This window comes from Primulina eburnea, chromosome 2 (genome assembly GCF_022965805.1).
Source record: "Primulina eburnea isolate SZY01 chromosome 2, ASM2296580v1, whole genome shotgun sequence".
NCBI lineage: Eukaryota > Viridiplantae > Streptophyta > Magnoliopsida > Lamiales > Gesneriaceae > Primulina > Primulina eburnea.
Window position 1 is genome coordinate 2890503 of NC_133102.1, and position 16427 is coordinate 2906929.

At 36.5% G+C, this 16427-nt stretch overlaps 6 protein-coding genes across 11 annotated transcripts; 1 reads left to right on the forward strand and 5 right to left on the reverse strand.

Moving 5' to 3' along the window:
* The first annotated feature begins 2147 nt into the window (after window positions 1–2147).
* LOC140819540 (metacaspase-1-like) lies at window positions 2148–5662 on the forward strand. 2 transcript variants are annotated; one of them, XM_073179686.1, is made up of 5 exons: window positions 2148–2659; window positions 4331–4661; window positions 4916–5036; window positions 5125–5337; window positions 5451–5662. In XM_073179686.1, exons 1-5 carry the CDS (start codon window positions 2266–2268, stop codon window positions 5508–5510), a joined length of 1119 nt encoding a protein of 372 aa, XP_073035787.1. In that variant the 5' UTR covers window positions 2148–2265; the 3' UTR covers window positions 5511–5662. The 2 variants fall into 2 exon arrangements, with proteins under 2 accessions (XP_073035787.1, XP_073035780.1); XM_073179679.1 differs by having other exon boundaries at window positions 5125–5662.
* Window positions 5663–5741: 79 nt separating this feature from the next.
* On the reverse strand, window positions 5742–7388 carry LOC140819589 (uncharacterized). The gene is made up of 3 exons (XM_073179744.1): window positions 6883–7388; window positions 6458–6785; window positions 5742–6380 (listed from the first exon to the last, which is right to left on the reverse strand). Exons 1-3 carry the CDS (start codon window positions 6899–6901, stop codon window positions 6374–6376), a joined length of 354 nt encoding a protein of 117 aa, XP_073035845.1. The 5' UTR covers window positions 6902–7388; the 3' UTR covers window positions 5742–6373.
* Window positions 5892–6350, reverse strand: LOC140823991 (E3 ubiquitin-protein ligase BOI-like). The gene has a single exon (XM_073185594.1). The coding sequence runs from the start codon at window positions 6348–6350 to the stop codon at window positions 5892–5894; it is 459 nt and encodes a 152-aa protein (XP_073041695.1).
* Window positions 7389–7537: 149 nt separating the features above from the next.
* LOC140819581 (ATP synthase subunit delta', mitochondrial-like) lies at window positions 7538–9573 on the reverse strand. The gene is made up of 2 exons (XM_073179731.1): window positions 9297–9573; window positions 7538–8038 (listed from the first exon to the last, which is right to left on the reverse strand). Exons 1-2 carry the CDS (start codon window positions 9561–9563, stop codon window positions 7694–7696), a joined length of 612 nt encoding a protein of 203 aa, XP_073035832.1. The 5' UTR covers window positions 9564–9573; the 3' UTR covers window positions 7538–7693.
* Window positions 9574–9814: 241 nt separating this feature from the next.
* LOC140819526 (cell division cycle 20.3, cofactor of APC complex-like) lies at window positions 9815–12989 on the reverse strand. Of its 2 annotated transcripts, XM_073179658.1 has the most exons (8): window positions 12533–12989; window positions 12296–12397; window positions 11752–11934; window positions 11226–11495; window positions 11040–11142; window positions 10636–10952; window positions 10068–10226; window positions 9815–9979 (listed from the first exon to the last, which is right to left on the reverse strand). In XM_073179658.1, exons 1-8 carry the CDS (start codon window positions 12617–12619, stop codon window positions 9836–9838), a joined length of 1365 nt encoding a protein of 454 aa, XP_073035759.1. In that variant the 5' UTR covers window positions 12620–12989; the 3' UTR covers window positions 9815–9835. The 2 variants fall into 2 exon arrangements, with proteins under 2 accessions (XP_073035759.1, XP_073035768.1); XM_073179667.1 differs by lacking the exon at window positions 12296–12397.
* A 127-nt stretch (window positions 12990–13116) lies between these two features.
* Window positions 13117–15774, reverse strand: LOC140819556 (translocase of chloroplast 34-like). Of its 4 annotated transcripts, none has more exons than XM_073179704.1 (8): window positions 15669–15774; window positions 15338–15441; window positions 14839–14946; window positions 14608–14732; window positions 14249–14525; window positions 13844–13912; window positions 13602–13763; window positions 13117–13364 (listed from the first exon to the last, which is right to left on the reverse strand). In XM_073179704.1, the coding sequence occupies exons 2-8, from the start codon at window positions 15434–15436 to the stop codon at window positions 13287–13289; spliced, it is 918 nt and encodes a 305-aa protein (XP_073035805.1). In that variant the 5' UTR covers window positions 15437–15441; window positions 15669–15774; the 3' UTR covers window positions 13117–13286. The 4 variants fall into 4 exon arrangements, with proteins under 4 accessions (XP_073035805.1, XP_073035811.1, XP_073035819.1 ...); XM_073179710.1 differs by having other exon boundaries at window positions 15653–15735; XM_073179718.1 differs by having other exon boundaries at window positions 14249–14513; window positions 15567–15721.
* Between the last annotated feature and the right edge of the window lie 653 nt (window positions 15775–16427).

Consider the following 16427-nt stretch of genomic DNA (forward strand, 5'->3'; position numbering starts at 1 on the left):
GTGGGCAAAAAATTATTCTCTCATATTTTACTAGACTCCATATTATTTATTTATTTATTTATTTATTTTTCCATCGTATAATCAAATAAGATACACAAATATGACATGAATTTACATACTCATGTGTGTGATGACTTAATCTCACATCCAATTCACCGGTGTATTAGTATACACTAAAATTCATATATATAAGTTTAATTAGTTACATTTGGAACGTACAATAATATAAATCTGTAAATTTTATATATATATATATATATATATATATATATATATATATATATATATATATATATATATATATATATATATATATTTAAATGTACCAAAACTGAGGAATCCATCTGTATAATTAATATATAAACATACGTACATATATACATAAAAAATCATAAAAAAAAACCATATCATGACTAATAAGATGGAACGATGTTCTGGGATTCTAAGGTTCAATGCTAGCTGTAGGCTATAGTATTATCGCATGCTGTCATTATTCCTCATGTTGGGGGATTGATATGTAAAATAAATGCTACTTTATATATACACCTTAGAAAAATATGGCTATTGAATTTGGAATTAGATTCTTATTTTTGACCCCTCATCACTTTCTTTTCTCATAATATTTGATACATTTTGATTGGATCAATATCATATAATTAATACAAAAACTCTTATAAGACTGTCTCACTGGTCAATTTTATGAGACGTATATCCAACCTGATAGGGTTCGTGAAAAATTATTATTTTTTATGTCAAAAATAATCAACACGTCTCCCAATAAACTTACTCATCGTGTAAATGTCATAATAATTCAAATTACAATATTGTAGTAGAACACGCCATCGAATATTATTACATGCACATGGAATGTTATAAATAAGAATTATCCACAAATTAGTCTGGTTTATATGTTTTCAAGTACTATATACCTATTATCAATCGAGGGATATAATCCCATGATATTTTTTTTTTTTGGTTTATTAGGACACCTACAATGGGGTGTTAAATGGGTGTTATAACACCCATTTAACACCCCTCTCCAATGTGAGTGGGCGTTATAACGCCCACTCACAGGAGAGAGGGCATGGGGCGTTCAAAGAATTGAACGCCCCTGTGTCAGTTTATTTTTTAAAAAAAATTCAACAATTCGCGACGGATTTATAAAAACCAGTCGCTATTAGCGACTGTTTTTTAGTAACCGTCGCTGAGTTGCTGACATGCGGGCCCAACGTGTTTTAAATTGAACATTTAGCGACGAATTTCGAAAATCCGTCGCTAAATGCAAAGTTCCGTTGTTGCATGGCTAGCAAACGGCTACTTTAATAAAAAAATTCAAAAATTCTTCTATAAATACTCATGCTCTATACAACTTATTTAAATTATTCACACAACCAAATCACTCTAAAAAAATTCTCTCTACTATTTCTATTATCCTATTTTCCTCGAAAATGGATGAAAGTAACCGATGACTATTTAATGTAAAATAATAGTAAGATGAATGAGTGGATAGCGGGACCCACAAATAATGAGTGTGAATGTTAAAATGAATGTGGGAGAATAGATATGTTAATGTAATGTGTATGTGGCATGTGGACCCCACGATTTTTGATGAGGTGGTGGATGTGGATGCTTTTAGCTGCATGTATTCATATAACAAACTTATAAGCGGAGATGCTTGGATGCAATCCCAGATGATAACGAAAAAATCGGCCACCACCCATGTAATAAAAAAATTAGTGTTTTCAAAATACCCATTTCAATCTTACATTAAAATTTTAATATATAAATCATAATCCAAAATGTTAATATTATATATATATATATATTATAGTTGTGTATATTTTGAATGATATTTAAGAAGGTATGACTTGTCACATGTGTTTGTGTGGTGTTTGTGTGAGGGGAAAGAAAATGGTAAAAAAACGAAGATATATCGTGAAAGAGTCTCGTGAATTTATATTTGTGATATGATTTAATCCGACCTATACTCAGATTGTGTAGAAAAAAATTTCTCATAAAAATATGAGTTTTTTTTTTTTTTTTGAAAAATATATGCAGTGAAATAAAAACGAGAGATGACAGAAGGCCTAAAAAGATTAGCCAATAAAAAGCTCCCGTTTTCATATTTTCCATCAACTCGTTTCCTTTCCCCTTGATTTTGACTTCGTCTCCATTCACCTTTTCTCCAACTGTGATTATTCTCACTCGCCCACGAGAAAGATCTTGAATTTTACTAAACTCTTACTGAATCTTGATCGCTTAAAAATGTTGACTTTAGTAGATTGTTCCAACTGCCGGACGCCACTCCAGCTGCCGCCAGGAGCCGCCGCCATCCGCTGTGCCGTGTGCAAGTCCATCACCCGTATCGGTGATCCTCGTAACAATCCACCTGCGCCGCCTTCTTATCGTCCCAGGCCCTCCTCTCTCAACGGATACAATGGCCACTACTCACCGGCGGCACTGCCGCAGCAGCACAACTACGAACCGCGGCCTGGACCTCCTTCCACCGCCCACCTTCGGAAGAAGGCGGTGATCGTTGGGATCTCGTATAGGTACTCGAGGCACGAGTTGAAGGGTACCATTAATGATGCTAAATGCATGAAATACTTGCTGATTCACAGGTTCAAATTCCTCGAATCATCCATTCTCATGCTCACTGGTAATTTTTTGTTTTTTGAATCTTCATTATATTGGATTTAATTTATTTTCTTCTTACTTTATTATTATGATCCTGTTCATAATTAGTTAGTTTGAATCAGTATCTGAGTTGGGAAATGTGGAGATTGATTTTATGCCGTTAAGACAAGTGATCTTAAGTTCAATATCTGTAGTGAGAATAGTGTGTTAAGATTGGAACTTGGACCTAACTCAACCCCAAAAGTTAGCTCAAGGGGAGAGGATTGTGCAAGCCAATATATGCAACTCACATGTTATTTATCCAACCGATGTGGGACAAATAACACACATTTCTCACGCTCATTAATGAACATGTGGAGCGTGAAGTTTACAAATCGACCCAATTATGGGTAGAACAGGTGGCCTAATTATAGGCAGTCCAACAACACATAACGGTGGAATCCGGACTCTGATACCATGTTAAGATTGGAATTTGGACCTAACTCAACCCCAAAAGTTAGCTCAAGGGGGGAGGATTGTCCAATTCCATACATACCACTCAAAGGTTATTTATTCAACCGATGTGGGACAATTAACACACCTCTCTCACGCCCCGGAATGAACATATGGAGCAAGGAGTTTACAAATGACCCAATTATGGGCAGAATGAGTGGCCTAATTATAGGCAGTCCAACACATAACGGTGGAACCCGAGCTCTCATACTATGTTAAGATTAGAACTTGGACCTAACTCAACCCCAAAAGCTAGCTCAAAGGGGGGAGGATTGTCCAAGCCAATATATGCAATTCCGAGGTTATTTATCTATGTTCATTTATGGGCGTGAGAGGGGTGTGTTAATTGTCCCACATCGGTAGGATAAATAACCTGAGAATTGCATATATTGGCTTGGACAATCCTCCCCTCTTGAGCTAGCTTTTGGGGTTGAGTTAGATCCAAATTCCAATCTTAACATACTGTATGTAAAGGTAACTTGAAATTTTTCTACATTCTACGCCAAACCATTCTCATCCCAAATAATTAAATCACATTTCCCAAAAAATAAAATAAAAAAATCATTAAATTATTAATGGTAATTAACAAAACATGCACACGTAAGGCATTGCTTTCGAAGATATTGAACCCAATTACTAGTAGTGATACATGATTGTCAAAATCTAAAAAGTGAACCATATCCTTTATATTATTCTTTCACGTCCACAGATGGAACCGAAGTTTGAAATGTGCTTTCTTTGTATCAGTTTTGTCAAAATAACAGCTCAACAAGATTCAAAAGGAATTAATTGGAGGATACACCTCTAATTTTTCAGTAAACTAGCACACAATACTGTGATATCTATCTATAAACTTTAGAAATACATTAAATAGTTCGAGAGGAACCCGTTAAAAAAACAATGGCTTATTTTCGAAACATGAAACTGTGATTGAAATCCAGTCTTGTTTCATAAAGAATCATCCACCACCAATACGAATATGCTGAATTGATTATGTTACATGAGATAATTTTCGCCGAACGTGTCGTTAAATTAATCTAACGCCGAGCTATTGGTACCCAGGTAGGATGATCCTAGGATTGATATATAGCAATCCATAACGACGGGCTAATTCGAAAACACTGCGTGAAAGGTGCATGGCGTAAATGGTCTGAAATGCCGTGTCTCGTAACCTCCTGATTATGTGCTTATGTTGTTTCAGAAGAGGAGATGGATCCATACAAAATCCCAACAAAACACAACATTAGGATGGCTATGTTTTGGCTTGTACAAGGTTGCCAACCTGGGGACTCCCTAGTGTTTCATTACTCCGGCCACGGTTCACAAAAGAGGAACTACACAGGAGATGAGGTCGATGGATTTGATGAAACACTCTGTCCTTTGGATTTCGAGACACATGGAATGATTGTTGATGATGAAATCAATGCAACTATTGTTAGGCCACTTCCTTCTGGTGTCAAGCTTCACGCAATCACAGACTCATGTCACAGTGGCACAATGCTAGATTTACCGTATCTTTGTAGAATGGGCAGGTTTGTTACTCGGGAACATCATATATTTAAGCTTATCATTTGGTGCTACGCCTATTTCTATACTGTCTAGATTCTGAGCATGTATTTTCTTATGTACAAGCAAAATCTTACTAACCACTTCCCCAAAATATGAACCGAAACTCCCGACTCCGCCATTGTTTACAAAATAGAAGATAATAGGTGACCTTTGTTGCTGTATTTATACAAAAAAATTACAAACTTTCAAATGTTGATCCATTTATATGTGGATTCAGAACTGGGCGTTATGTATGGGAAGACCATCGTCCTCGAACAAGTACTTGGAAAGGCACTAGTGGAGGAGAAGTCATATCCTTTAGTGGTTGTGATGACGATCAAACCTCAGCAGATACATCTGTAAGCTTCGGTCACCAACGTTTCAATATCGAGTTCACTTCTTTGCTACATACCTATGATATTTAACACACAAACAACTGCTGGACAGGCTCTTTCCAAGGTGATTTCAACAGGCGCAATGACATTTTCATTTATCCAAGCAGTCGAACAAGTCCAAGTAAGTAATCCTACTTATGGAAGTATTTTAAATGCAATGAGGTCTACCATTCGAAATGCTGATGATGAAATAGGAGGGGGTGTTGTTACAACACTTGTCACAATGCTTTTGACTGGGGGAAGTGCTGGCATTGGAAAGAGACAGGTATGCAATTCTGTCATGACTTTAAATTACGAAGTATATATAGCATCAAAGTTATTTTTATACTTGGACAATTATCAACTTGTTCTACCTGGCATTTTCTCTCCTGCTTGCAGGAGCCACAGCTTAGTGCTAATGAACCATTTGATATTTATGCTAAGCCATTTTCTCTATAAGATGGAAGATTAGTAGTTCATTTCTGCTGCAACCAAAGAGTGACAGCAAAAGTTTTCGGCTTTCATTCTTCTTTTTCAATGTGATAAAGTACAATACCTGGTTTCCAAGTAATAGAATGTTTGTTTGTACATATGATATAAAATATAGATTATGCACGTGATAACCCGTATAATAAGCTTAGATGCAAACGGTTTTTTTTTTTTTTTTTTGAAACATAGATGCAAACGGTTTTAGACTTCGTTTTACACGTAGGATTTCACGTAGGATTTTACGAGGAGATGTGGTTTGGGAATATCGGAGATAAAAATCATATAAAATTGTAAAATTACAGATATGTAAAATAAGAAAAATGAACAAAATATCACCGATTTGGCGGACCATTAAGCTGGGATACACACTTCCACGCTCGTCCTCTTGACCGAACCGCAAACAGGGCATTCCTTAACGGCGGCGTCGCATTGCACACAGACACACACGTGGCGACAAGGCCACATCATCACCATGGCCACCCGCTCCTCACAGACTTTGCACTCGAGTTTAACGGGTCGAACTCTATCCGGGTCGGTGAACGATGATTGAGCATCGTCTTGCGGCGTTTCTGCGTACCGCCGAGATTCCACTGCATCCCGCAGGCGGTACTGTAAAGATTTCGTCACTTGCTCCAAGAATTTCACCCTGTCGTGTACCTTCTCCTTTTCCGCCTTATAGTGTGACGCCATCTCTTTCAATTCCAAGTTTTTGTTCATGTTTTGTTGCAGTTCCAGTTCTCTCTCTTTCAGTTTCTTGGCCACTCTCTCCTCGGCCGCGTCGTGGGTGATGCGATGGTGCTCCGACAGCATTCCTCCCAATGCATGCCTCAGATTCACTTCCTGTTACATGAAACAAATTCCGATTAACAAAAAAAAAAGCTAAGATCATCCCATTAAAGTACGGGAATAGTGATTACATGGGCTGTGATTGTTTGATCAATTTGATTATCGTTCGTCTCTTTATAACATCTATGGAGAGAGGGTACTTGTCAGCAATGGAGTCTAACGACGGAGTCGAAATGAAGGGTACGAAAGCACCCCAGGAGATAGAAGAAAAGGGTTTGAAAGCCGGCGCAGCGGTGTTGAGGATTTGTTGAACTCGTGATCGGTGGCCGCCATTGACGGGAATACTAGGAGAAGCGAAGCGCTGTTGACCTTGCAGATTGAAGAGGTTCATTTGTTGCTGTGCTTTGGATGGTTCTTCTGCCACTCCCTTCATTTTTCTCTTGCGTGAATCCTTTGGCACTGCGGGAAAGTTGACGGTTAGAATAATAGCCGCTTAAAAAGACAAGAAACTAATGAACTCCACAGAAAGAACCAATTCAGAGAGAGAGGGAGGCACCTCCATTTTTTATGATCATTGCAGAATGGTCGAGTCTCAAACGGTGGCGGTGGAGGAGTTCTATAATGAGCGAAACGGTGGCGGTGTTCGGAGAAAGAGAACACAATCCAATTATATCTATATTAACAGACGCAATCCCTTTGGAAATTAAATGGGGTAGTTTCAATTAATGCATCACTGCAAATCCCATCGGTTATAGTAAAGAATTGAAGTATTTAGTTAGGATATTATATCATTATCATAAGAAATAAGAGATTATCGTACTGTTGTAAAAAGTTTAATAATATTGTACGAAATATTAAACAAAAAACTCAATGATGGTTACAATTAATTGGTAGATTCTTACTATTTTCACTCAAATTGTATTAATTCAACGATCATCCACACATCGTCTTTGTTTAACAAAATAACCACATTTTTTTTTGGATCTGTGAACTTCTCCACATTTGCATTTATGTATACAGGTGGGAGAACTATAATTAAAAGGAAACAGGCATTACTAAACCCACACATTTTTTTTCTTAAAAGAGGAGTAGAGACAAATATTGAACGACGGTTGGGGAAACAGAGGATTGATGGATGAAAGCAATAACTACACATGAAACACATTTAGTAGCACGAGTTCAAGAAACGCATTAGAGCCAACTTTGTCTTAAAAATTTATTCAAGAACCCCCTTGACCTCACGATTTAGAGATGATTATTTCAACAAGAATGCTGAAAGACAGCCTCTGCGAAGGGGTACAAAAAGATTCAACTCAAACAGGAAAAAAATGTGGATAAAAGAATCATGTCTGTCTATGTACTAGCCGTTAACCCGTGAGAGCAGCACTCAGAGCACTGTGTACATCAACCCCGATTTGGGCTTCAGCTTTCTCACCATCGGTTGATGCGGAATTTAACTTCTGTTGGAATTCGGCTAGCCCTTTCTGAACCAAGTCTGGATCAATTCGGTCCACGGGTGTGGCCTCAACAGCTATTATATCAGCAACAGAGTTTGCGTGGATAAGGGCAAACCCGCTGCTCAGAAAATATTTGCTTATGTCATTATCCTCATGAACTGATAAAATACCAGGTTTCAGCTCAGCAATCGTAGCTACATGACCGGGCAAAACACCCATCAGTCCGGTAGTTGCAGGGACTGTGACCATATCAACCTAATATGATACAACACATATAATCAAGCCAACAAGGTCAAGTGCGATAATCTTTCAAGAAAGCTATAGCAAATATCAAATCAATTATCAAATCCTCCCAACTTTCCATGAATCAAGGCATTGCAGTGCTTGAGGGTATAGAGCTGGAATGAAAGCAAAAATACAACCTCAGGATTGATGAGCTATTTCTAAGTTTATTTTTCCAACCAATGTCTTATACCCAATCAAGAACATCAGTGCTTCACAAATGAAATAGCTGTACATTGAGAAATTCAGAGGTAAAATTGCTTGAAAGCGAGCTGAAATAAAAAACTATTGATTAGGAAGGTCCAATCAGTACCTTAGTCTCCTTTATCTAAATGAATTAAACTATCCCCACAAATCTTATGAAGCATCCTTTATTAGTAAACACAAGAGCCATAAAAAGGCATACGAGAAATAACAAGACATGTTTTATTTAACTGATCGGTCTGACAGGAAACACACTTTTCAAGCCAAATAGGGAATCTAACGTTTCATGCTTTAACTTGGAAAAACAATATGGGAAAACGAAAGAGAGCTCCTCTGTGATGATTCTTACTGAAAAAAAGCTACAACACAAAAAACAATTTACATCTAATCCAACTAGCCACCCCATATTAGATTTCAAGTGAAATATAGCTGCATCATAATTCTATAGATGCTTCAAATCTATGAGCTAATCATTTTAAAATCCAAACTGAACTAAACTAATTTCTACAACTTGGTAAAATATAATACAATAAGCCAAGCATCATACCTCTGTGATCAAAGACCTAAAGCTTAAATATTTCAAAAAGATCTAAACAAAATAAAAATAAAACCCGAACATTTTCAAATCAAACAGATATATTTATATCCATATTAAACAGGCTTTCTCCCAATATAACACACACAAGTTTTGAAATTACATGAGCCGGCTTCAATTAACAAACTTAAAATAATAAACAACCTCATAATATCAGTAGCTAAATCTAATCAATACACCCATTTCCCATATATACTTCATCCGTGATCTTCAAACATCTCACGATAATGGAAAACAACATTTACTAGCTAACAAGTGAAGCAAAACACCTGAAAACCCTAAAATCAAACACAGAGTCCCATCATTTCCTGGAAACACATCACCAAAAACAAAACCTCAAACATCCATTCAACAGAAACACTTGCAATGCCACTTAACCATCACATATTTCAAACTAAACCCATAAACAAAAATAATTGCTCACGATTGTACCTCTTTAGCAGATAAGATGGAATCATAAGGAAGAACCAAATTGACGGTTAGTTTAGAGGGTATGGTGGATGGGACAGGGGGTCGCGGTGCCATGTAAGTACTTGGGGTCTTTGGTGGGTCTATGTTAGGTACCGCTTTCTTCCACGCGTCAACGAACGTGGAGTCGCTGGAAGCCTCCGCCGGTAAATCAGAGGAGAATGGGCGGCACCACCGCATCGTTGCAGCGGAAGCTCGATCAAGGAGGAATCTTGGAGCCCGTCTCAACATTCTTGCTGACTGAGCGAGTGCAAGGCGTTTCGGGGGAAATCAGAAATGGACTACGAGATGTAGAGACAGAAGTTTTCAATTTGGGTCATTATATGGGCTTCATTTGGGCTGGAATTTTAGGCCCACGTTTTTTACATAGATTTAGGCAAGTGAATTTTATTTATAAGAAAACAATTAGATGAGACTGACTTCAAACCCAAATATATTCAAGAAACTTTTCAAATGAGTTGGAAAAAACACAGCAAAATGTTGCACTTTCTTTCCATTTAAGATCATCTTATGAGTGATGTCTTGAAAGACAATACACTTTTCAAATATGAAACGTTGGAACCGGTATCTTGTGCTGGACCAAACACCTCCCAAAATCGCAGAGTTTCGTCTGCTCCAGCCGAGACCACGGTTTGTCCATCCGGGCTCTGGACAAAATGAATAAAACGAAAAACGAATTATAAATTTATTCTATTTTTTTACTACTTTTCAGTTATGTGACTTGTTATATCAGACCTGGGAAAGATGAAGAACTCTAGATGCGTGTCTCGAAGATTGTCCAATTTTGGACATGGATGGATACCTCCATAAACAAATTTGGTTCTTACAATCAGTTCCATAGCCATGTCCACTCAGTATCTCTTTATGATGACTGTTCCATATCAGTCCACATACCTGTTAAAGCAACAGCAACAAAACCAAGTTTATTGAGTAATATCGAAGTAGCAAGGATGGAACAGGTAAGGGGTGGTCGTAGCTTGTCGTGACCTGTGGATTGAAGTTACTAACGCCTGATATTGTAGATTTCAAAAAATTTGTGTTATACAGTTACGAATAGCTATAAATTTTGGCATGAGGAAGACCCTAAGTCGTACATAATTGCATGTGTATATTAGAAATGTAACCTAGGCTCAACCCCTAAAATTGCTATTATACAATAGAAAACATTTCTGGTCAGCCCTAAATAGAAATATTACGTTAGCTCGTAATCATCAAAAAAAGGAAATGATCAAAGATCAAACGTAAAACCACTAGTTAAACATAGCTTAAAATCACTTCAGAGGTAGAAAAAATATTAACTTGCCTGTGCTTTAGTATCTATACTGCGAACGCAGGCTCCTTTCTGCACATTCCACAACTTGAGTGTGCCGTCATCTGTGCCTCCTCCAGAAGCTAGTAAGTCGTAGTTATATGGGCACCAAGCAAGAGCCTTCACAGCAGCACAATGACTACTAAATCGGTGAATGTAATGCATTAAGCTCATTTTACATGCATCCCATATGTACACAAGATTGTCATTGCCACCGCTTGCTAGAATATTTCCAGTGCTCGACCACTTCAAACCACATACCTCATGAGTATGAACTTTCACATTACATATCGAGCTGTTCTTCGCTCTTACTGTCAAACAAGATACAAACTAAAATGTGATCAAACGAATTAGGTTCATAATATCACTTGATGTTATAAACATTCAAACTTGAATACCGTCATGATTAATAATGAATTTATCACAGCTTCCTGATGTCAACATGTGACTGTTCCATGCGATACAGCCAACCCTTCTCCGGTGACCTTTAAGACATCTCACCTGTTGAAAGATAAAAACGGAACATCAATCCAAGACAAAATACACACGAATTTGAAACCAAAGAACATATATATGGTTCTTACACGTTTAAATGTCTCAGCATCATAGAGCTCTATTGCAGAGGACCTGTATCCTGCTGCTATCGTTTTGGCATCTTCAGACCAGGCAACACTAGCAGGATAGTCATCATCGATGTTGGCTTCGGACATCAACGAAATTTTACGACTATCTGCATTCCATAGGAATAATTTTGTGCCCAAAGCAACAGCAAGAATGTTGGTTTTTCCCCAGTCCATGACATTGAGATAATAATCATTCTTTATATAAGGTGCATCCAGAATACGGGATTCTTGCTGCACATCAGCATATAGGTGTAAGCTTGCTGATGCAAATAAAAAAATTTGCTCTTGTGAATACAGTAAAATTATATAAAGATGATATCAAACAAATATCTGTCATCTAAAACCAGAGAAGATATATATAAAAACAATCTTGAAAACTCAAGCTTGCTATTAAGCAACTTGCACTTATGCAGGAGAAGGAAAGTGTGAATATGGGAAAGTAAAAATTAACAGCAGAAATTTTAACTTCGGTCATGTCATTATGTACCTTAGGGAACTGTCGTAAGGGCTTATGATCTGAGATATCCTCATCACTGCGTCTCATCTCATCAATCATGTGGGGTGATTGTGATTTTCTACTTGATTTGGGGCTTCCCCTGAAAACCAGCATCTGAAATGGCCTTCCTTCAACATCCAAAGTCAAATTTTCCAACTTCTTCCGATAGGCAATCTGATTTATATTCAAACGAGAGCAAAAACTAGTAGTCACTAATCCATCTTATTATGATTGGCTTTTAAATTAAACATGCAAAATTTCTCTCCTCTTTGATAAAAAATTCCCACCATCAAGTTCAAAAATCATTATTGCCCGAAAATTTCATTAGATGAACCATCTTTTCTAAGGCAAAATCAAATATTAAGAAATTCTCATTTGCTTTCTCGACAAGTACTACTCGTTTGCATATCACCATCATGTCTAAGAATAAAAATACCATCAAATAATACCCATTATATCGATTCAAGAAAACGAGAAGCCCTAATTTAATGACTGCGTAAAAAAGTCACCAAAAACATTTAAAAAACCGCTCAACTCTGAAGTTAGTCTCCTTGGGGCCTGCATTGTTCCTGGTTGTCAATGCACCGTGGGCTTGATCAAGATCCATCAGGCTCCTATTCGGTATAAATCTATCTCCCTAAAACATAACAATTTATATAAAAGAAGTAATAAAAGCATGAAATCACTACGAACCCCTCGATTATTCAAGGAACTAATGTAGAGACTGGAATAATTCTTTAAAAGAATCAAGAACATTTTACGCAATCCGTACCGGGAAATCGTACTCCACAGGGATGTCGTGGAGGCGAGTAGGAGAGTACCAGTCGGATTGAAGTCTCCAGTCGCGCTCATGATCCATCAATTCAAAATTTTACAAAACCCAGAAACAAAATCCAGCGCATGCACCGAAACATTTCGTTGATCAACTGTTAGCGCGGTTTTCGAAGAGAAATCGTTGCAATTTGTGAATGTATCCGAACTTCGATTCTATGACGCTGCTTCGCGCCAAAAAAAAAAAGGGTGGCCTTTTCTCTGTATGGTGAAGAGACTGGCCGTTGGGTGATAATTATTGAACCGTTGCCTTTATTTGAAACGGTAACAAGGAAGATTTGAGAAGCCGCCGATTAATAGGAAACTTTTTATATTTAAAATTAGTATAATTCTCAAATATAAAATTCTCCCGATAATTATATAAATCAAATTTTTACAAAATATAAAACTATATTTATAGAAATTATAATTTTTTGTAAACTTAAATATAAATATCATATATATACTAATGTAAATGCTTTCCATCAAGAACACCCCACGGCACAAATGCGCAATAAAAAACCCGAAACTAATGATAACCAAAACTGAATAATAAGTAACAAGAAAAAAATCGAACTCAAAGGTACGTCGGGAACAAATACAGCCGGACATCACTGCTGAATTAGAAATAAATAACCACTACATCAAGATTCAAGAAAAAATTATAGAAAATAAAATTCGAGCCAAAGGCGGAGGGTGGCGAGCATGGATTTAAGCTACCCCCATGGAGATTTAGTGTCTCTGGAGATATCCTTGTTGATCCACTTCTCGATTGTTTTGATGACAAAGAAGTACTGTTACAAAGAGAAAATGAGAATCAAGGATCACTTCAATAAGACTCAGGTTTCTCTATGCGGCAAGATGTCATGATATCAATGTTATCCAAACCCTCTGATCCAAAATGGCTATTTATCTTGCGTCATGTACATCAATTAGAGATGCATTCCATAAAACAAATTTAACAATTATTTGATACATGTCTGGCATCCTTATGCTTATATATATAGTGTAAGTGTTGGAACATCGCTTACTTGGAATGCTAGAATGACAGGGATGAATAACTTTCCTCTATCATTCGCATTCGGTCCTTCAATCAGCTTCCGATCAACAAGAATACTCTTTTTTCCATTTAAGGTAATTTCGGTGATAGTACGAACCAAAGTGGGTATCCAAGGAGAACCAGTCGGGAGGATCTACAATGCAGATAAACTATTTAAGACCATTGACAAAATTGTGAGAGTCTAAACAGGAATTATAGTGGCAACAAACTGACCTTCTCGTCATACTCATTCTTGTTACATCTCCCACTATTCTCAACCAAAGCAACTGGAATGGCATAATTCTATGAAAAAACAGCAAAGAACTAAAATGAGACCGCATCAGACATCTCAATGTATCTCAAGTCATTAAACAAATGGATGGCTAAATCTTGAATTTCTTTCATTTGAACAGTTAGTTAAAAAAATTACATGAAATCTTAAAACATTTGAGAACCCAATAGAGAACAATTTGAGCCAAATAGTCCTCGAGACACACTAACTATTCCATAGCACAACATGTCTATCAGTTCAATTTCTTCAATTGGTGTAATGAGATTCACTTCAGGTAAACCATGGAAACAATTTTTCCTTTAAAAGAAAGAATATGCAAGTGTAAGTCGTGTAAAATTTAAGCATACTTGAGCATCCATTTTACTAATCCTAGCTCCTTGCCGGATGCATTTCAAAAGAGACTCTGATCGTCTGGAAAAGAACTCCTCATAACTCAGTAAGTCTGGAGGTGAGAGCTGAGCATGTGTGAGGACAACCATTGATTTTTGCCATATATCTTTTCCAAAACCATCAGTAATGGCTTTCACAATCTGTTTGTCCAAATTATCCACTCTATATGCATCCAAACGATCCACATAAAGCAGAACATCTATTGTCTTGTTCAAAAGGAACCTGCCCAGAAAGCTACAAACAATTTTATCACATCAAACTCAACTATTTCAGAATCATAAACCATCGTTAGCCACTAATATAATCTAATGTAAACCTTTTTATGGTCTCGAGCACTTGGTCGCTGACATATCCTCCCTCAACAAGCCCTGGGGTATCGATGATGTTCAGTGTAAATCCTGATCGTGATCGTGAAACAATCACGGGCCTAGGAGTTTCCGACTGAAACAAAATGGAATGCATGCCTCAAGGATTACATTATCCTTAAGACCTCCAATAATGAAATAAAAAAGCAAACAAAAACCACAGGCAGAGCCCCACTATATACCTGAAAAGCACTAACTGTGACAACCCGTTCCCCAACAATCGAATTGACGGTGGAAGATTTTCCAACACCACCTTTACCCATCACAAGGATTGTCAATGTATTGACATTCTACAGGAAATAACAAAGCCATAGATACACTTTATACATCAAGTAATTGCAGATAAGACAACGTATATTTTCAACGAGAAATAAACATAAACAAACAGAAATACAGATAACTGATTCTCGAGATTCCAACTATGGTTCTCGGTATTGAACTTTGTGTCTTTGAATATTTGAATATTTTTCTATTAATTGGGGGTCAAGTCCAACTCTTTATAAGATTTTCATGGAGATTTGAATATTTTCTATTAATAATAATTGGTCGCCCCTAATTGTTCTCATTTTGAGTTCATAATCGACAATGTCTTCTACCTTTTCCTGGGAACTAAACTTGCAGGACCTAAATATCTTATTGATACTCAAGAACATCCATCAAGCCAAGTGAAAAAAGTGGAACCTGGTTCTTTAACTTTGACAACAAATCAACCAATTTCTCCTGAGTTGCTGCAGGAAACTGTTGAATCGCTGTCCATTCTCTAACTAGTTGCACCGCCATTTCCACTGCCAACCATGAAAAGAATTTCCCGAATCAAAATTTGCAGGGACAAAACCCACTCGAAAAACAACAAATCAACCTTTGAATAGGATAAAAAACGACCATAAAAAAGGCAGAGCAAAAAACTTACACAGTCAATGGACTCCAATTACACTATTGATTCGCCGATGAAAAAATTGGGAATTCAAAGAAGAAAGGAGGTTTAAGAGAACCGACCCAATCGAGGAAATACCTTATCTTTGAATTCACCGCCGCAGCAACTTTATCTCGAGCCTTCAGCGAACTTGGGAGCTCCTTCGGCTCGTGAAAGGACTGCATGTTTAATTACTACAACATCCTTCCACTTAACCTTTCCAATTAATATTATAATGCTTATTTTTATTATTATTGTTTTAATAGAAGGACACTTTTGATTTATTGAATTTATGTTAAACATATATATAATGATCGTATCTAGAAGTAAATTTCATTTTGCCTCAATTAATAAATAATTAATCTAGTCTAAAACTAATGAAAACATGCTTGAAAATTAAATTATTATAATATTTAATTTAATAAAAAATTTTGAAAAAAAAAATAATTAAAACCAGTAATTATATTAGGAACGCAAGAAGGCGGCAAAATATATATAAACAAAAAATAGAGAATAATAATAATGTTTAACTTTAGCTCGAAAATTATACTTAAATTAATGAAACTTCAAAGATGAGAATGTAATTCTTATTTAAAAAAATAATATATCAACCACTACTAACTTCTCATTTTATCTTTTATTTCTGTTTCCAAACACCAATCAATATTGATTTTCTCACATTTTTTCATAATATAAAAATTTAATCACTTCTTTATAATCATGATATATATCAGACACTTGCAAATATAGTAGCTTAAAATAATCACTCCCGCAAAAAATATGTATATGACACTTGTCAAATTCTCTCAATGCAGGCAGAAACAGTGACAAGGCAGCAAGATTCCAGGCTGCATTCCA